The sequence below is a fragment of the Cervus elaphus genome, chromosome 23 (assembly GCF_910594005.1).
Source record: "Cervus elaphus chromosome 23, mCerEla1.1, whole genome shotgun sequence".
NCBI lineage: Eukaryota > Metazoa > Chordata > Mammalia > Artiodactyla > Cervidae > Cervus > Cervus elaphus.
Window position 1 is genome coordinate 29,559,600 of NC_057837.1, and position 16,828 is coordinate 29,576,427.

Below are 16,828 nucleotides of genomic sequence, written 5' to 3' on the forward strand. Positions count from 1 at the left end.
GAAGATCCCTTGGAGGAGGAAATGGCAACTCGCTCCAATACTCTTGCCTAAAAAATTCCATGGACAGTGGAGCCTGGCGGGCTACAGTCCATGGGGTTGAAAGAGTCATCATGACTGAGTGACTGAGCGCACTCACACACACACACACATGCCTGCACATGGTGAATAAGTTTAAGCTGAACCACATAGCTTGACATGTATGTATTGTGAAATGATCATCATGTACGTTTAGTTAACATCTATCCTCTTAAATAGTTTCAGTTATCTTTCCTGTGATAATTTTTTGGATCTATTCTCTTAGCAATTTTCAAATATGCAATACAATATTGTTAACTATAGTCACCATGTTGTACATTATATCCCTAGAATGTATTCATAGTAATCAAAATAGTATCCTTTGGCATAAAAACAGACACACAGGCAAATGCAATAGAATTGAAAGTCCAGAGATAACCTCCCAAATACATAGTCAACAAACATTTGACGAGAGCGATATGAAAGTCGCTCAGTTTTGTTGGATGCTTTGCAACCCCAAGGACTGTACAGTCCATGGAATTCTCCCAGCCAGAATACTGGAGTGGGCTGCCATGCCCTCCTCCAGGGGGTCTTCCCAACGCAGGGATCGAACCCAGGTCTCCTGCATTGCAGGTGGATTCTTTACCAGCTGAGCCACCAGGAAAGCCCACAGAAAAGACAGTCTCTTCAATAAATGGTGCAGGGAAAGCTGGATATTCACAGAAGAATGAAACTAGACCACTCTCATCACTCACTCAAAAAATTAACTCAAAAAGAATTAAAGACTCAAACATAAGACCTGAAATTATAAATCTCCTAGAAGGAAACAAAGAAAAAGCTCCTTGACATTAATCTTGGTTACGATTTTTCAGAGATGACACCTACAGCCCAAACACAAAAGTAAGATAAATAAACAAGATGACTCCAAACTAAAAAGCTTCTGCACCACAAAAGAATCAGCAAAATGAAAAAGCAACCTACCACATGGGAGAAAATATTTGCAAATAAAACCCCTAAGAAGGAGTTAATAGCTAAAACATATAAGGAACTCATACAACTCAATACCAAAAAACAATGATTTTAAAATTGAATAAACAGAGGAACTGAATAGATGTTTTCTGAAAGACAACTTACATGGCCAACAGGTACATGAAAAGATGCTCAACATCACTCATCATCAGGGAAATGCAAATCAAAACCACAAGGTATCACCTCACACCTGTTAAAATGCTGGTTCCCAAAATGACAAAAGCATTGATGAGGACACGGGGAAAAGGGAACCCTTGAGCACTGTTGGTAGGAATATGAATTAGTGAAGTTACTCTGGCAAACAGTATGGAAGTTCCTCAAAAAATTAAAAATAGAACTACCATGTGATCCAGCAATTCCACTTCTGGGTATATATTGAAAGAAACAAAACTGGTTATCTCAAAGAGATAGCTACACGTCCCATGGTCATTAGAGCATTACTTACAATAGCCAAGACATGGAAGCAACCTAAGTGTCCACTGATGGATGAATGATATAGAAAACGTGATATCTAGATAGACAGATAATGAAATAATAGTTAATACTGAGCTGAAAAGAAGGAAATCCTGCCATTTGCAACATCATGGATGGATCTGAAGGGCATTGTACTAAGTGAAATAAGTCAGACAGAGAAAGACAAATACTATATGGTATCACTTATATGTGGAATCTAAAAGAACAAATTCAGAGAACAGAAGTGATTGGAAGAAAGGGGTGAAGGTGGTCAAAAGGTACAACTTCCAATTACAAGATAAATTCCTCTGATTTTAAACGGAGCAATCCTTGCTATAGATGCGCCTGGGCGTTTTTCTTATGTATATATTCTTGCTGTTGCTCAGTCTCTCAGTTGTGTCCGACTCCTTGCCACCCCATGGACTCCTGCAGCAGGCCACCCTTCCCTGTCCTTCACAATCTCCTGGATTTTGCTCAAACTCATATTTCTATTTATGCTTCATTTCCTGTGAGTTTCTCATCAGATTCTTATGCTTACTTTTCCAATTGATTCTCTTCTTTTTATTGATGTCTAGAAATTCTTTACATATTTATGACCCTAATTTTTTAGGTAGTGGAGGTTAAAATGTCTTTCCCAGTCTATGCCATTTCTTTCTTCACATGTTGTCTTTTGATCCATGGAAGTCTTAAATTTTAATATAGTCAAGTTTATCTCTCTTAAAGTTTGCACTTCTTACGGCTTACTGTAAAAAGTATACCCTAACTGTCAGTCACCAAGTTATTTGCCAATATTTTCTTCTATCAATTTTTTTTTTCCCAGTGGGTTTTGTCATACATTGATATGAATCATTTTGTCATATTCAAGCTAGAATTGACTTTTCTATATCATGTAAGAGCTAGGTTAATAATCAGCTGACTTGGTTATTCAGAGACCTACACTTTCCTTCCCACTGATTTTAAATGTCAACACAGTCAAAAAGTAAGTTCCCACACGTATGTCGTCTATCTCTAAGCTCTCTATTCTGTGCCATTGGTCTATTTGCCTTTCTCATAAATTTAAGGCACTTCAATGCCTTGTCCTTCTCAGCCACCCTGGAAACTTGGTGTCTTATATTCCTGATACAAGCCACAATGGTGTGATCACTCACCTAGAGTCCTGGACATCCTGGAATGCAAAGTCAAGTGGGCCTTAGGAAGCATCACTACAAACAAAGCTAGTGTAGCTGATGGAGTTCCTACTGAGCTGTTTCAAATCCTAAAAGATGATGATGTTAAAGTGCTATACTCAGTATGCCAGCAAATTTGGAAAACTCAGCAGTGGCTTCAGGACTGGAAAAGGTCAGTTTTCATTCCAATCCAAAACCAAGGGAATGCCAAAGAATGTTCAAACTACGCACAATTGCACTCATTTCACACGCTAGCAAAATAATGCTCGAAATTCTCCAAACTAGGCTTCAACAGCACATGAACCGAGAACTTCCAGATGTTCAAGCTGGGTTTAGAAAAGGCAGAGACCAAATTGCCAACACCCGTTGGATCAAAGAAAAAGCAAGAGAATTCCAGGAAAACATCTGCTTCGTTGACTATGCTAAAGCCTTTGACTGTGTGGATAACAACAAATTGTGGAAAACTCTTAAGACATGCGAATACCAGACCATCTTACCTGCCTCCTGAGAAACCTGTATGCAGGTCAAGACACAACAGTTAGAAACAGACATGGAACAATGGACTGGTTCCAAATTGGGAAAGGAGTACATCAAGGCTGTATATTGCCACCCTGCTTATTTAACTTATATGCAGAGTACATCACGTGAAATGCCGGGCTGGACAAAGCACAATCTGGAATCAAGATTGCTGCGAGAAATATCAGTAAACTCAGATATGCAGATGACACCACCATTATGGCAGAAAGTGAAGAGGAACCTCATCAAGAACCTCTTGATGAAAGTGAAAGAGGAGAGTGAAAGAGCTGGCGTAAAACTCAACATTCAAAAAACAAAGATCATGGCATCCAGTCCCATCACATCATGGCAAATAGATGGGAAAACAATGGAAACAGTGACAGACTTTATTTTCCTGGTCTCCAAAATCACTGCAGATGGTGATTGCAGTCATGAAATTAAAAGAGGCTTGCTTCTTGGAAGAAAAGCTATGACCAACCTAGACAGCATATTAAAAAGCAGAGACATTACTTTGCTGACAAAGGTCGGTCTCTTCAAAGCTATGGTTTTTCCAGTAGTCATGTATGGATATGAGAGTTGGACCATAAAGAAAGCTGAGCTCTGAAGAATTGATGCTTTTGAACTGTGGTATTGGAGAAGATTCTTGAGAGTCCCTTGTTCTGCAAGGAGATCCAACCAATCAATCCTAAAGGAAATCAGTTCTGAATATTCATTGGAAGGACTGATGCTGAAGCTGAAACTCCAGTACTTTGGCCACCTGATGCAAAGAACTGATTCATTGGAAAAGACCCTGATGCTGGGGAAGATTGAAGGCAGGAGGAGAAGGGGATGACAGAGGATGAGATGGTTGGATGGCATGACCAACTCGATGGACACGAGTTTGAGCAAGCTCCGGGAGATGAAGGACAGGGAAGCCTGGTGTGCAGCAGTCCGTAGGGTCGCAAAGAGTTAGACACAACTAAGCGACTGAACAACAAGAAGCCATAGACAATCATCCTGTTAGCATAGGCTCATGACTGGAATTTTTATTTTTTTTATTTTTATTTTTTCCAGTTTTTTTTTTTCATTTATTTTTATTAGTTGGAGGCTAATTACTTTACAATATTGTAGTGGTTTTTGCCATACATTGACATGAATCAGCCATGGATTTACATGTGTTCCCCATCCTGACCCCCCCCTCCCACCTCCCTCCCCATCCCATCCCTCTGGGTCATCCCAGTGCACCAGCCCCGAGCACTTGTCTCATGCATCCAACCTGGACTGGCGATCTGTTTCACACTTGATAATATACATGTTTCGATGCTATTCTCTCAGATCATCCCACCCTCGCCTTCTCCCATAGAGTCCAAAAGTCTGTTCTATACACCTGTGTCTCTTTTTCTGTCTTGCATATAGGGTTATTGTTACCATCTTTCTAAATTCCATATATATGCATTAATATACTGTATTAGTGTTTATCTTTCTGGCTTACTTCACTCTGTGTAATGGGCTCCTGACTGGAATTTTTAATTCCCTCTTATTTTTTCTCTTTTCTTGTTATACCATTTACCTTAGTGTGAGCCAAACTCTGCATGCATGTGATTCATCCAGTGTTTCTAAACGGTTTTTAAAAAATTCTAAATGTTGGAGAGTATTTTTCAGATATGTAGTCTGCTATAGCTTGTGTTATTTAATCAGCAAATTCTAAAATTTTTCTCTCCTTACATTTGACTAATATTATTCACATCTTTGAAACTCTTCCCACCATATTAACTTAAGCCCTTTCACAGTATCACAGCAACCCTCCCACCATCTGCACACATTAACCGTCTTCCTTTACTTCCAGTGCATGCCATACGGCTTGCTGGGAGAGAAAGTCGGCTTGACGAACCTTTTGCAAGTGACATGCATCAGGTGGTTGATGAAATTGCCTGTGCCCTACTGCCGATCATCCAGGGTGAAAATTTTGCATTTTTTGGCCACAGGTATTTAACCTCCGTTTTTTTTTTTTTTTTATTGTTGTTGTTTTTAAACCTCTGTTTTGAAAAACATTTGGGGGACTTTTTTCCACCACAGATCCATGGTTAACGTTGTCCTCTGTGTCTTCTGGGATGTGTGCCTTTGTTTTAGTTTGGTTTTGATGTTTCACCACTGCTTGAAAGAATGATTGATTCAGTATGGTTAGAGCTCTTCTCAAATGAGAAAGTCAGACTGAAAGAAGTCCTAGTAGGGACCGAAAAGATGGAAAGGCCTAGTGCTGAAATGAATGGAAACCTCTCCTTCAGGAGTGTGTAGATCCTAGGCTTCTCTTGGTATCTTCTCTTTTGAAAATAGCCCCAGCATGTTGGGTAACTCTGACCAGCCACGGCTCTTACAATTGGCCAGTCTGTACAATCATCTGACTTTTTTTCCCTTTTAGGCAGAAAGCATTAAGATTTGTAAAATCAAGTCTCTAGCAGCAACGTGTATCCCATTTATTTTTAAAATTAAAAAGGATATAAAGAGTATGTATTTCTTAAGCTAATCTGTAGGATTTTAAGGTTAAATCATAAATATCAGAATTCTGTCTGCCTCTTACTCAGTTTAACCTTTGGCAACTTCCTTGGGTTTCTGAATTAAGTTTCTTCCTCTGGGAAGCCGGAATGATAATGGCTCCATTTCTGAGGATTAAATGAATAATAACCATAAATTACTTGGTATTAATTATGGTAAGGACTCAGTACATTTTGGCTCCTGTATTATATATATTTACAGATACGATTGAGAAAAAAAAAAAAAAAAGAAAAATCAAAGTATCCATTATCCCAGATAATCCTTCAGAATTTTGATGTGGCTCCATAGTATTTTTGCGTGTTGGGATCCTATTTTATATTTCTTCCTAATTTTCCCCCCACTTAAACTATTGCTATGGAGATCTGTAATCGCTGCAAGATGATTTTGTCAATTCCTTTTAAGAGAAGAATTATTTCTGTCTTTTTTTCTGTTATAAAAGCACTTTGATGACATTTTTGTAGAAAATTTAGTATACATTTCTTATAAATTTCTTAAGGACCACATGTCCAGAATTTAGGTTAATGACATACACATTGATAGAGCACTTGATAGAAATTTCCAAATCACCTTCAGCTTACACTCCAGCGGCAATGACCATGGAACTGAGTTTCCTTTGTTCATTGCTTGAAGATAGTTGCAAAAAATGTTCTTGATCAATACTGTCTACAAAATATAACTACGTAATGTCTACAGCAGTTCACAAACTTTTTACTCCTGGCATTGCTTTAATGCTGGGTTGACCAAAAGGTTCGTTCAGGTGTTTCTGTAACATGGTATGGAGAAACCCAGACAAACCTTTTGGCCAACCCAATACTTCTGGAAGCACTGAGGGGATCAACGAGATTTTATGTGTGGTTTATCCATCAATATTTACCATATTAGAAAATAAAACTATGAAACTTTCAAGATACTTAACATTAATAATCCCCTTATATGCTGCTATAAAGAATACATACTTTATGCAAGACTGTATTTTCCCAAAAAAGCACTGTGAGAAGAGTGGCACTATTTTACACTTTGGCACACATTTGGTACACTCTGGCACACATGTCTGGCTTATTAGAAGGCAGCTAAGATTCTCTCTTTTGCATTCCAACTGTGCTGATAACCCATGACACACGTGGTGTATGGAAAACTCAACTATGCTCTCCTAAAAAAAGAAAATGAGAGTTTAAAAGGGAAACATTTTAACAATATTCTAAAAATGGCTTTAACCTCACAGACCACCTGAAAAGGTGACAGGAACTCCTGGAAGTCCCCAGACTATACCTTGAAAACTGCTGATAAATATTAAATACATAGTGACATCTATCTTTCAGGGAGGAAAGGAAATTTAAATTAATTTCAAGACATGGTGGAAATCAGTATTCCATCTTAGTCTGAATTATCTAGGATGTCTTGAAACACTGCTGATGTTGCTGCAAATCATTGAAAACCTACCATTTACAAATAAGTTAGCTATTATTCAACTAATGTAAGCTCTCCTTCGGTCTGTTTCATGATCATTGCTGTGTTTATGAGTTCTTGTGGACTTCTGATGTATTATGAATTTCATTGAATAGTTATTGTCATGTTTTTCTTCCCCAAATGTAGTATGGGATCTTATATTGCTTTTTTTACTGCACTACATCTGAAAGAAAAATATAATCTAGAACCAGAACATTTATTTGTGTCAAGTGCAAGCCCTCCTCATGTAAGTAATTTCATTTTCCTTAGGGAGGGTGGTGGGAAGGATGGAAGTGCAGTGGGGAAATCAAGTCATTGTTTTCCTTTCTGATGAGTTTTGATCACCAGTAGACATGGTGATGAATAAAAGATACTATTGGTTAATGAAACACTCACAAATCTCTTTCACTGTCATCTTCTCATCTTTGCTCTGAAATGCACTTTAACTGTTTCCTGGTCAGTGCCTGCACTGGCCCAGGCATCTCTGATGAAAACTATTGATTCTAAGTGTATTTTCCTCCATTCTGAGTCAGCAGAGAATTTAACTTTCAGCAGACTAACTGGATCATTCTTTTTTTTTTTTTAATAAAAAATGTTTATTTTTGGCTGTGCTGGGTCCTCATTGCTGTGCACAGCTTCCTCTAAGTTGCAGAGAGCCAGGGCTCTTCTCTAGTTATGGTGCAGGCTTCTCACTGCGGTGGCTTCTTTTGTTGTGGAACGGAGCTCCAGGGCACACAGGCTTCAGTAGGTGTCGCACATGGGCTCAGGAGTCGTGTCACACAGGCTGAGTTGGTCCACGGCATGTGGGATCTTCCTGGACCAGGGATTGAACCAGTGTGCCCTGCACCACCAAGGCAGATTCTTTTCCGGTGGTCAGGTACTCCTGTCTGCCATCAGGTGATGTTCTGTGAGCACTCCTGTGTCTGAAGGTGTATTCCTGATGTATCCGTGGAGAGAGATGTACTCCATGTACACCTATGTCTCCACCATCTTGCACTCCCCACAAGGCAGATTCTTAACCCCTGGACCACCAGGAAAGCCCTCATCAGAGAACTCTCAAAATCACCGAAAGGGAGAGTAGAGAGCATTCAGGGTCTGAACAGGTGCTTTAAATGAAATGTCAGAGTAATGTTTTTACTGTTTCATGTCAAAGGCCCGACTTCCTTTCCTCAAAGATGATATGTGTGTCGAACAAATTGCCTTTTTACTGAAGGAAATGGGAGGCATTCGTGACGATTTTGTTGGTGATGAGGAACAGAGTCAAGAATCCTTTACCAAAGTGTTAGCAGATCTTCACATTTTGAAAGATGTCATGTAAGTCATTGAGGCATGTTTTCTTTCTTTCTTTTTTTTAAAAAATTATCTATGGAAGATGCAGGTTGGCCGTTCTCTGAGGATGCTTATCCAGGAAGGCAGAGTTTGACTTGTTTTCTTTTGAGGCCCACCTGTGATATTTTTGCTGCCTTAAAATGGAGCCTGGGCATGGAAATTACATTAATCAAGGATGAACAGGGCATCTTTATCTTTTTTAAAAAATGTGGTTCAATGTGTGTTGGGTTGGCCAAAAGTTTGTTCGAGTTTTTCCATAAGATCTTACAGAATCCCCAAATGAACTTTTTGACCAATCCAGTATGCTTTATCACATAAAAAAAAATTTGTTGCATAAATTACTAATGTCAAAGGATGCTCATCTTCTTAGGGGAACAGCAGAAGGGGATCCCTACTTATTAAATATGTGGAGGTGATCCAAGACAAGGGAGTGGTTTGCTTCTTGGGGGAATTTTGTTCCAGAACTCATTTGGTTCCATGACACCTGACTATTCCTGTCTCCTGAGAGGTCTCATTGACATTTGATTCTTCTAATAGGACTGAAGTCCTAATGTTCCAGATACTGGCCCTAATAAACTGAAACCGTAAGGCTCTTCCTTTTCTAACGTCCCCACAGCAGGTCCTGTGGGGCCAGCGTTTGGCCCTCAGTCACTATGCTATCCCATCGTGCGTTTCTTCAGTTCCGTCTGGCTCTTGTCTGCTTTGGGGAGGAGCCGGACACACGGGTCTGTGCTCCCTTTCTTTCTGCCACAAAGCCTGGAGCTGAACCTAGAGCCTCCACAGGCAGTGCCTGTGAGCAGAAGCTTATACAAATAGCTTTAAAAAAAGAAAAAGGGGCGCAGACTTGAAGCACCTTGGGAACAGAGACAATCCGGTTCATTTTTATCATATCTCCGCGTTCACGCCGACGCCCACCTCTACTCCACCACTAGGGGCGCTAGCTGCCCTGGTCTGTCATCTCTCTCCATTTCTACCCCAACTGTCTGAGCAAATGTGGTCCCCACAGGGCTGTGCTGTCTGTGTTCCTGGCTTAGCATGGAGTCAGAATCCAAGAAACACCAGTCCAAGTCCGACATCCCCTACTTCCACCAAAGGAAACGTGATTCAAAGCACTGTGGACATTCAGTGAAATAGCGTAGGCAAAAGCTGCTTTTTAATTAAGCCTCGCACAAACATCCTTCTGTTGAGGCTGTTCACCAGGATCCAGACCCCTGGCCTAGCGGCTGTGAGATCTGGATCCAGGGTCCCGCCTCTCAGAGGAAGGGATGCTGAGAGTAAACCCCTCAAGGTGTGGTAGGTGAGGAGGCCAGGAGGGCGTGTTTAGGAGACGGCGTGGATATGGCACCTGACAAACCACCCTCAATTTTTAAAAATCCAACCCAACAATTCACTACCAGAGGCTCTGGTGACTTTGGGGAATTAACATTTGTTAAGAAGAACCCTGAGTGTTGGAAAGGGAGCCGAGGTTCAACCACAGACCCTGAGAGAAATTGAAATAGAGAAGTTCATGACTCACGGGTCATGGAGGAGGTCCACGGCGCACCTCGTGGGGCCACACGGGGAGGTCAAGGCCGACTGCAGGCAGAGAGGTGGCCGGACCTGATGGACATGCCCTTAGGCGTGGGTGGAGGGCTTTGGAATTCCCGGGCTAAGTCCGGATTGGTCAACTTGAACCCCAAAGAGCAGGTTTTGGTCAACTTCATGGGAGGTTTACCTAAAAGGTATACAAGGGAAGGCTCTGGGGGGCCCGGAGCAGCTGTCACCTAGGCCGCTGGGGGAGGGTCACAACAGGAACTCACCTGTGTTTGTGACTCTGCACGTGCTCCAGGAAGGCCGAGGGTCAGGTCCAGACTCTCACAAGCTGCCTGGCCACACAGCATGGATGCTGAGGCACCAATATTATAAAGCAGTTTAGCTAAACTCTCAAGAGCTCTCAAAAGAAACCTCCCCCAGACTGAAAATAAAAGTCACTCACAAGGATATTCCACTTGCAGAATTAAAAAAAAAAAAAAAAGTTTTTTAATAGTCTCACCCTCTCCCCAGCAAATCAAACCTCAGGAGCTACTTATAAGGATTCACTTCCTCCCTCCAAATCTCAAATGTCCTAAGCTTGTTCTGGATTCTCCCCTTTCTGCTTCCGCTCCTTCCCCTTCCTCGGTCTGCTCTCCTCTCTCCAGCTCTCCGCAGCACTCAGCTTTTCCCAATATACATGAAATCAGACCTGAAATGTCTCTCCACCCTCTCCTTGCCCATCACCCACCCCCAAGGCTCAAAGCCTGGAGGTCAAAAGGAAAATCCGAGGCAGGAGGGAAGGCTTTGCAGCTTCACTTCACTCAAGCTGCCCTCCTGTCCTACTCGGACGAATGCACAGTCCTCTTCTCCCTCTGGGACCCTGACGACACACAGGTCAGGCTGGCTGTCATCGTCCCAGGGCTCTCAGATGTTCTCCTTTTTTTAAAACATTTTTTTTCTTTTCGTTTCAGTTTCGATGATTTCCATTAACCATCTTCATGTTGACTGATTCTTCGCTCAGCCGTTATCAAATCTACTGAATAGCTTGTCAAAGGAATGCCCTGTTGCTGCTACTGCTTATTTCTAGAATTTCTTTTGGACTCTTTCTTGCAGTCTTCACCTCTTTAATGAACTTCCCCATTTGTTCACATATGTCCATTTTTTCCATGAAATCCTTTGGCATCTCCATCATAGCGACTGTCAAGCCCTTCTCTGACAATTCCAACATCTGGGTCTTATTTGAGCCTTGTGCATGTGTGCTAAGTCACTTCAGTCGTGTCCGACTCTTTGCAACCCTATGGACTGTAGTCCGCCAGGCTCCTCTGTCCATGGGGTTCTCCAAGCAAGAATACTGGAGTGGGTTGCCATGCCCTCCTCCAAGGGATCTTCACCATCCACGGATTGAACCGGAGTCTTTTATGTCTCCTGCTTTGGCAGGCTGGTAATTTACCACTGAGCCACCTGGGAAGTCTTATTCTTTTAATTACTTTGCCTCTTAACAATGGAGGTTATATATTGCTTTTTGTGTCTGATAATTTTTTTTTTATTGAAAGCTAGGTATCATGCATAAAACAGATATTCTATTGAAGGATATCATGCATGGAACTGACATAAATATACTTTATGATTTGAGCACATCTCCTCTGGCAGGCCCTGAATGTGGGGAGTTGGGTCAGTCCAGACTGGAGAGGAGCTGAGTTTCGGTTTTGTTGCTACTATGGTTACATTTCAGGGCAATGGTTCTCCCAAGTTACTGTGTGCTTACTGTGGAGACTAGACTGGAGGATTTTTCTCAATTTTTCTGTCTCTCTCCAGGCTCTCCCCCACTGACAGCTGTTGTTTGGCCCCCTATGTGTGATGCTAGCATCTGGGGTAACACGGGGAGCTCTTGGATATCCGAGCCAATCTTCAGCTTCAGTCTTAGCCAGGTCCTCTGTGTCTAGGCCTTGTGGGTGGGTCTGGTGGGTATTAGGTGGAAGTTTCCAGTCCCTCCCCAGAAGTAGAAGACTTTCCCTTGGCTTTTGTATAGAACTGGGGGCCTGGCAGCTCAGCTGGTAAAGGATCCACCTGCAATGCAGGAGACCCTGGTTTGATTCTTGGGTCACGAAGATCCCTTGAAGAAGGGATAGACTACCCTCTCCAGTATTCTTGAGCTTCCCTGGTGGCTCAGATGGTAAAGAATCTGTCTTCCTGTGGGAGAACTGGGTTTGACCCCTGGGTTGGGAAGACCCCCTGGAGGAGGACATGGCAACATACTCCAGTATTCTTGCCTGGAGAATCCCCATGGACAGAGGAGCCTGGTGGGCTACAGTCCATGGGGTTGCAAGCAGTTGGACACAACTGAGTGACTAAGCACAGCACAGGGGGCCCAAGACCCTTCCCATTCCTTCCCCCAGGGTAGAGGGTTAATGCTTCCATTCCCTACATCCATGGATCTTCCCATGTGCCCTGGGCGGGGGGCGTGGAGGGGGTGTTTGATGCCCCTCCTCCAGCAACTGAGATTTCTGCTTAGTAGGAGGGGAGGACTTGACTGGGGGCGGGGTTAGTGTCCATCTCATGGTCGCATCCAATTTCCTGCTGTCCACCTGCCCAGCAGAGAGGGCTATTTCTGACCTCCTGCCTGTTCCTATTCTTTCTCGTGAACCCCTCGTGGGGGGCCATGGACAGGAGCCTGTGAGTCAGTGTGAACTGCCTCTGACACATCACCCCACGCTTGGTCCCCAGCACTTGAGCATTTGTAGCTGGTTCCTTCTCACCCACATGGACAGCAGACACCCCTTCATCCTGTGCTCTGCCCACATGAGACAGTCCGTGTGACCCACCTCTCCTTAGAGGGGCCCAGCCTTCCCTGGAGTTCGCTATCTGGTTTGCCTTGCAAACTCAGCTTCCTGATGAGTTCAAGAATTTATGGTTTTGCAGTTTGTCAGGCATTTTTCCTTGTTAGGCTGCGAGGGGCACTCCTGGTTTTCTACATTCCAGGCAGAAGTGGGAATTCTTGCCCGGACTATTGAAAGAGACAACCCTTTGTCCCCTTCAGTCTGTTCTACACATTGTACCAAAAGGGATGACTGTCAAGTCTGGTCATGATATGCCTTGCCCTAAATCCTCTTGGTGGCTTCCTGACTCTCTTAGGATGACCAGATCCCTTCAGGAGACCTACACGTGACCCTCGCTTGCTTATTATTCTGGTTTTTGGTCACACCACGTTGCCTGTGGGATCCTAGTTCCCTGACCCAGGATTGAACCTGCACCCCTTGCATTGGAAGTTTAGAGTCCTAACCACTGGACCACAGGGAAGTCCTCTTGCTTGCTTCTTCTACCGCAATTTGTCCCAATTCTCTATTCACTCATGGAACAAAAGCCACCTGGTTTGTGCTCGCCTGGCCCCTCTTTCCCTGCCATCTCTGCCTGTTGCTGAGTTTTTCCTATCTACTCAGATCTCAAGTCTAACCCCATGTTCCAGGGAGTCCCTGCTTGATGTCACTCCACCCCCACTTGTCACGTGTTCACAGATCACCCTGAACTTGGTGACCCATCTGTTCAATCTGTTCAATCGTCTGGCGACTTCATTAATGTCTGTCTCCCCAGCCAGTCTCTAAGTGGCAGGAGGAAAGGGGCTGTGCTTACCCAAGTGTCCCTAAGGGACTAACACAGCCCCAGCACCAGCTCTCAGCAAATGGTTTCCTGCTGTTTTGATGAAACTGAGAATCGGCAGAATCAACTCAGGGGCCCTCTGTCCATAAATCTGCATCTGTTCTGCGCACAGCAACCCTCTGCCGAACAACGGAGGCCTGGGGGATAGAGAGGTGGCCATTTCAGGGGAATGACAGTTGAAGATACTATATAACCAGCCCCATTTTGAGTTGGACTGGGTGCCCAGGTGCCACCTGCCTGCACCTGGCTGTTCCAGAAGCCAGAAGATCTTAGAAAATAACCTGGACCACAGTGACTCTCAGGTGCTGACACGTAAAAGTGCCATGGATAAAAATAAAATAAAATAAAATGTTTGTATTGCTGTAAACAGCAAAAGGGAAGGAAGTGAGGACTTGTTTGATTTAAATGAGGTTATTAATAGGAAAAGATTCTAGGGGGTGTCTATTACGAAATGTTACAAACCGGCATCTTTATATTTGCAGCTGTAACACACACTCTAAGACTCGTCTTTCTTGTGACATAACATGCTTTTCTGGATCTGAAGATATACCAGCGGATATGGAAGGTGAAATGATTTTGATGGCTTGAGGTGTTTTATTGAGATATCTGATGATTTCCATGCCAGAGTTGCTGGCAGGCCTTGCAGCACAGATCTGATTTTTTTTAAAATGTCCTGTACTAGTACATAAATCCAGCCATGCACCTTTTTTCATACACTACAAGGGGATGTGTAATATCCATGCTTCTTTTTTTATCCTTAAACTATTGCCATACTTCAAGTAAGTGTCTTTTTGAAAAAATTCACTTGTATAAAAATGGTCTGGTCAGTACAGGGCACAAACGCCAAACAAAAGTATTAGTTAAAAGTATTAGTATTAGTATTTAACTAATACAAAAGTATTAGTTAAAAACAACAACAAAAAACCTCTCAACTGGCAGTTGCATGGAGTAGAAAACTGGTCCCAGTTTTATCTAGTGTAAATGGAGAGATGTCAGTTCTGTGTAAAATGAGAGAAGGCAGGTAATACCACTGTATACTGAGAGGTCTCTGAGAAATTAGAAATTCAGGATGCACAGAACATGAAACCATGGGAGTAACTCTACCACCAGTGTCAGCTCTTAGAAAAGTAACACCTGGAAGTAAATCTGCGGGTGGTGGCATCATTTGTTATTAAATACAATTCTGTTTTTTCAGCCTGGAAAGATGTAACCAGTGGAAATTTTGAAAGTTTTGTGCTTCCAGGACACCACTTCTATCTTCTGGAACCTTCCAACACAAGCTTCATCAAGAAATACATAACCAAGTCTCTAGAAATATCAGCGCTTGCCTCTTGACAGATACCTCCCCTTCTTGGTCTTAAAACAGTCCCATTGATCATGTGATACTCTTCTTCGGTGTTTCAGAGTAGCTTAGGAGTTTGTTTCAGAGATTGGAAAATGATCAATTTGCTGCTGTCAGGGTGATGTGTTATCTACAAATGTATTTCCCCACAGAGCATTTACATATCTGGGGGATGCAAGATGAATGGGTCAAGAATACTTTCGGGAGGGTCTTTCTTCTTTGTATTAGAATCGCATTTGGGTCTCATCTGTGGAAGGTTTGTCAATGAAGTTCCTGCTTGGTCAATGATTCGTTTCTTCCTTTCGGTTATTCTGACAGTGAAAATCACAGACAGGGGAAGTGCTTGAAATGAAATGACTGTTTCATTAACACACTGGGGCCCAAAGCCTGATCTCATCTTTTGAAATATAGGGTTGCCCCAATCAATGAGGAAATGTTAAAATAAGACAGCCCTGAATAATCATTGCTGCCTGTCCTGGCAAGTCCCCGGAATGCCCGTAGCCCTCTTAGGTTCTCTTCTAAGGGGTTCCTCCGACCTGGACTGCTTGCTGTCTGTGTGTGTTCCCGCTGCTGTTCAGGCAATGACCAACTGGGACTCAGGGTGACTGTCCGGAGTCTAGTCCTCGGTGTACAGAGGGTCAGGCACAAATGCCAGACCCAGCAGGCTGCCTCAGCTTCATGTGTGATCATCTGAACCAGACAGAGAAAGCAAGCACACCAGTTGGAAACATACAGGAAAGAAAAGGGAAAAAATTAAGTAGGAGACTGATCTGAGTCAGAGCAACGGCAGACCACCACTGGTAGGATTCACAGATGCCTACTGCCCGGGATGGAGAGGCACCATATCCCCAGGGCTACGTGGGTCCTGCCATCTCTGCCGAGGCCCAAACCGTGTTTGTCTCTTGGAATCCTGGCTGTTTAACTGGCACCTTGATTTGTTATCTCCCTTGGTTCTTCACAATAAAGCCCCTACTGCATGCAACCAGTGTCTCTTCCTTACGGCTTCCAAAGCTTAACACAGCTTGACACGCTAAAATGTCACCTTCTAAAGCACGGATGTGTTTGGGATCACATAATATGGGGTCGTGTTTTTGTTGGTTTAAAAATAGTATATAGAGAGTCTTAGTGAGTAAGATTAAGGGAAATACACACAAGAGGGACTTTTTAGAATCTATCATTCTTTTTAATATTTATTTACTTGGCTGTAGTGGGTCTTAGTTGCAGAATGTGAACTCTAAGTTGCAGCATGTGGGATCTAGTTCCCTGACCAGGGATCAAACCTGGGCCCCTGCATTGGGACCTCTGAGCTTTAGCTACTGGACCACCAGGGAAGTCCCCATTGTTTCTTTTTAACAAAGTGAAAATAATATAAAATTAATTGTCAGGGGGGAGGGTTTTGAGTTAAAATTCATGTAATACATTTGAGTTAAAGGTAACCTCGAGAAACTATGTTCACCGTTTAGTGTGCACTGAACTGTGCTTTACTCTTGGGTAGGATACAGGGCTCTGTTCTAGAAGGATTGGTGCTAAAGGAATCTAGATTTGTGATTATTCATTTGAACAACCTGTAGTTACTACAGTCCACAAATAGGAATCTCATGATGCGGCCGATGCCAGCCTTTTGGGGTTGGAGGTGAGGTCCACGCAGGAACAGCTCAAAGAGTTTCTGAGCCCTCCACTGGAAGAGGGTGTCAACTTCATCGTGGAAGACTTCTGTCTTTAGGCAACACTTAGTAGAGAGGAGAATCACCTTTAACTTTCCCAAGTTTTCCAGATTAGAAATCAAGCTAGATTTGTTTTTCATTAAACTTTTTATTTTGCGAGAACTGTAGAT

General features: G+C 42.8%; 1 protein-coding gene across 8 annotated transcripts in view; it reads left to right on the forward strand.

Annotated features, from left to right (window-relative positions):
- LOC122681692 (S-acyl fatty acid synthase thioesterase, medium chain-like) overlaps nucleotides 1-15,976 on the forward strand; it is a 39,394-nt gene extending 23,418 nt beyond the window's left edge. For 4 of the 8 annotated variants that reach the window (XM_043884058.1, XM_043884056.1, XM_043884057.1 and 1 more), the window contains 5 exons: nucleotides 5,005-5,143; nucleotides 7,305-7,404; nucleotides 8,311-8,471; nucleotides 14,135-14,217; nucleotides 14,848-15,976. In XM_043884058.1, coding sequence (XP_043739993.1) covers nucleotides 5,005-5,143; nucleotides 7,305-7,404; nucleotides 8,311-8,471; nucleotides 14,135-14,217; nucleotides 14,848-14,987 — 623 coding nt within the window. In that variant the 3' untranslated portion in view covers nucleotides 14,988-15,976. The remainder of the gene's footprint in view (nucleotides 1-5,004; nucleotides 5,144-7,304; nucleotides 7,405-8,310; nucleotides 8,472-14,134; nucleotides 14,218-14,847) is intronic. The other 4 variants (XM_043884060.1, XM_043884061.1, XM_043884064.1 and 1 more) reach the window with 4 other exon arrangements.
- The last annotated feature ends 852 nt before the right edge of the window (nucleotides 15,977-16,828 follow it).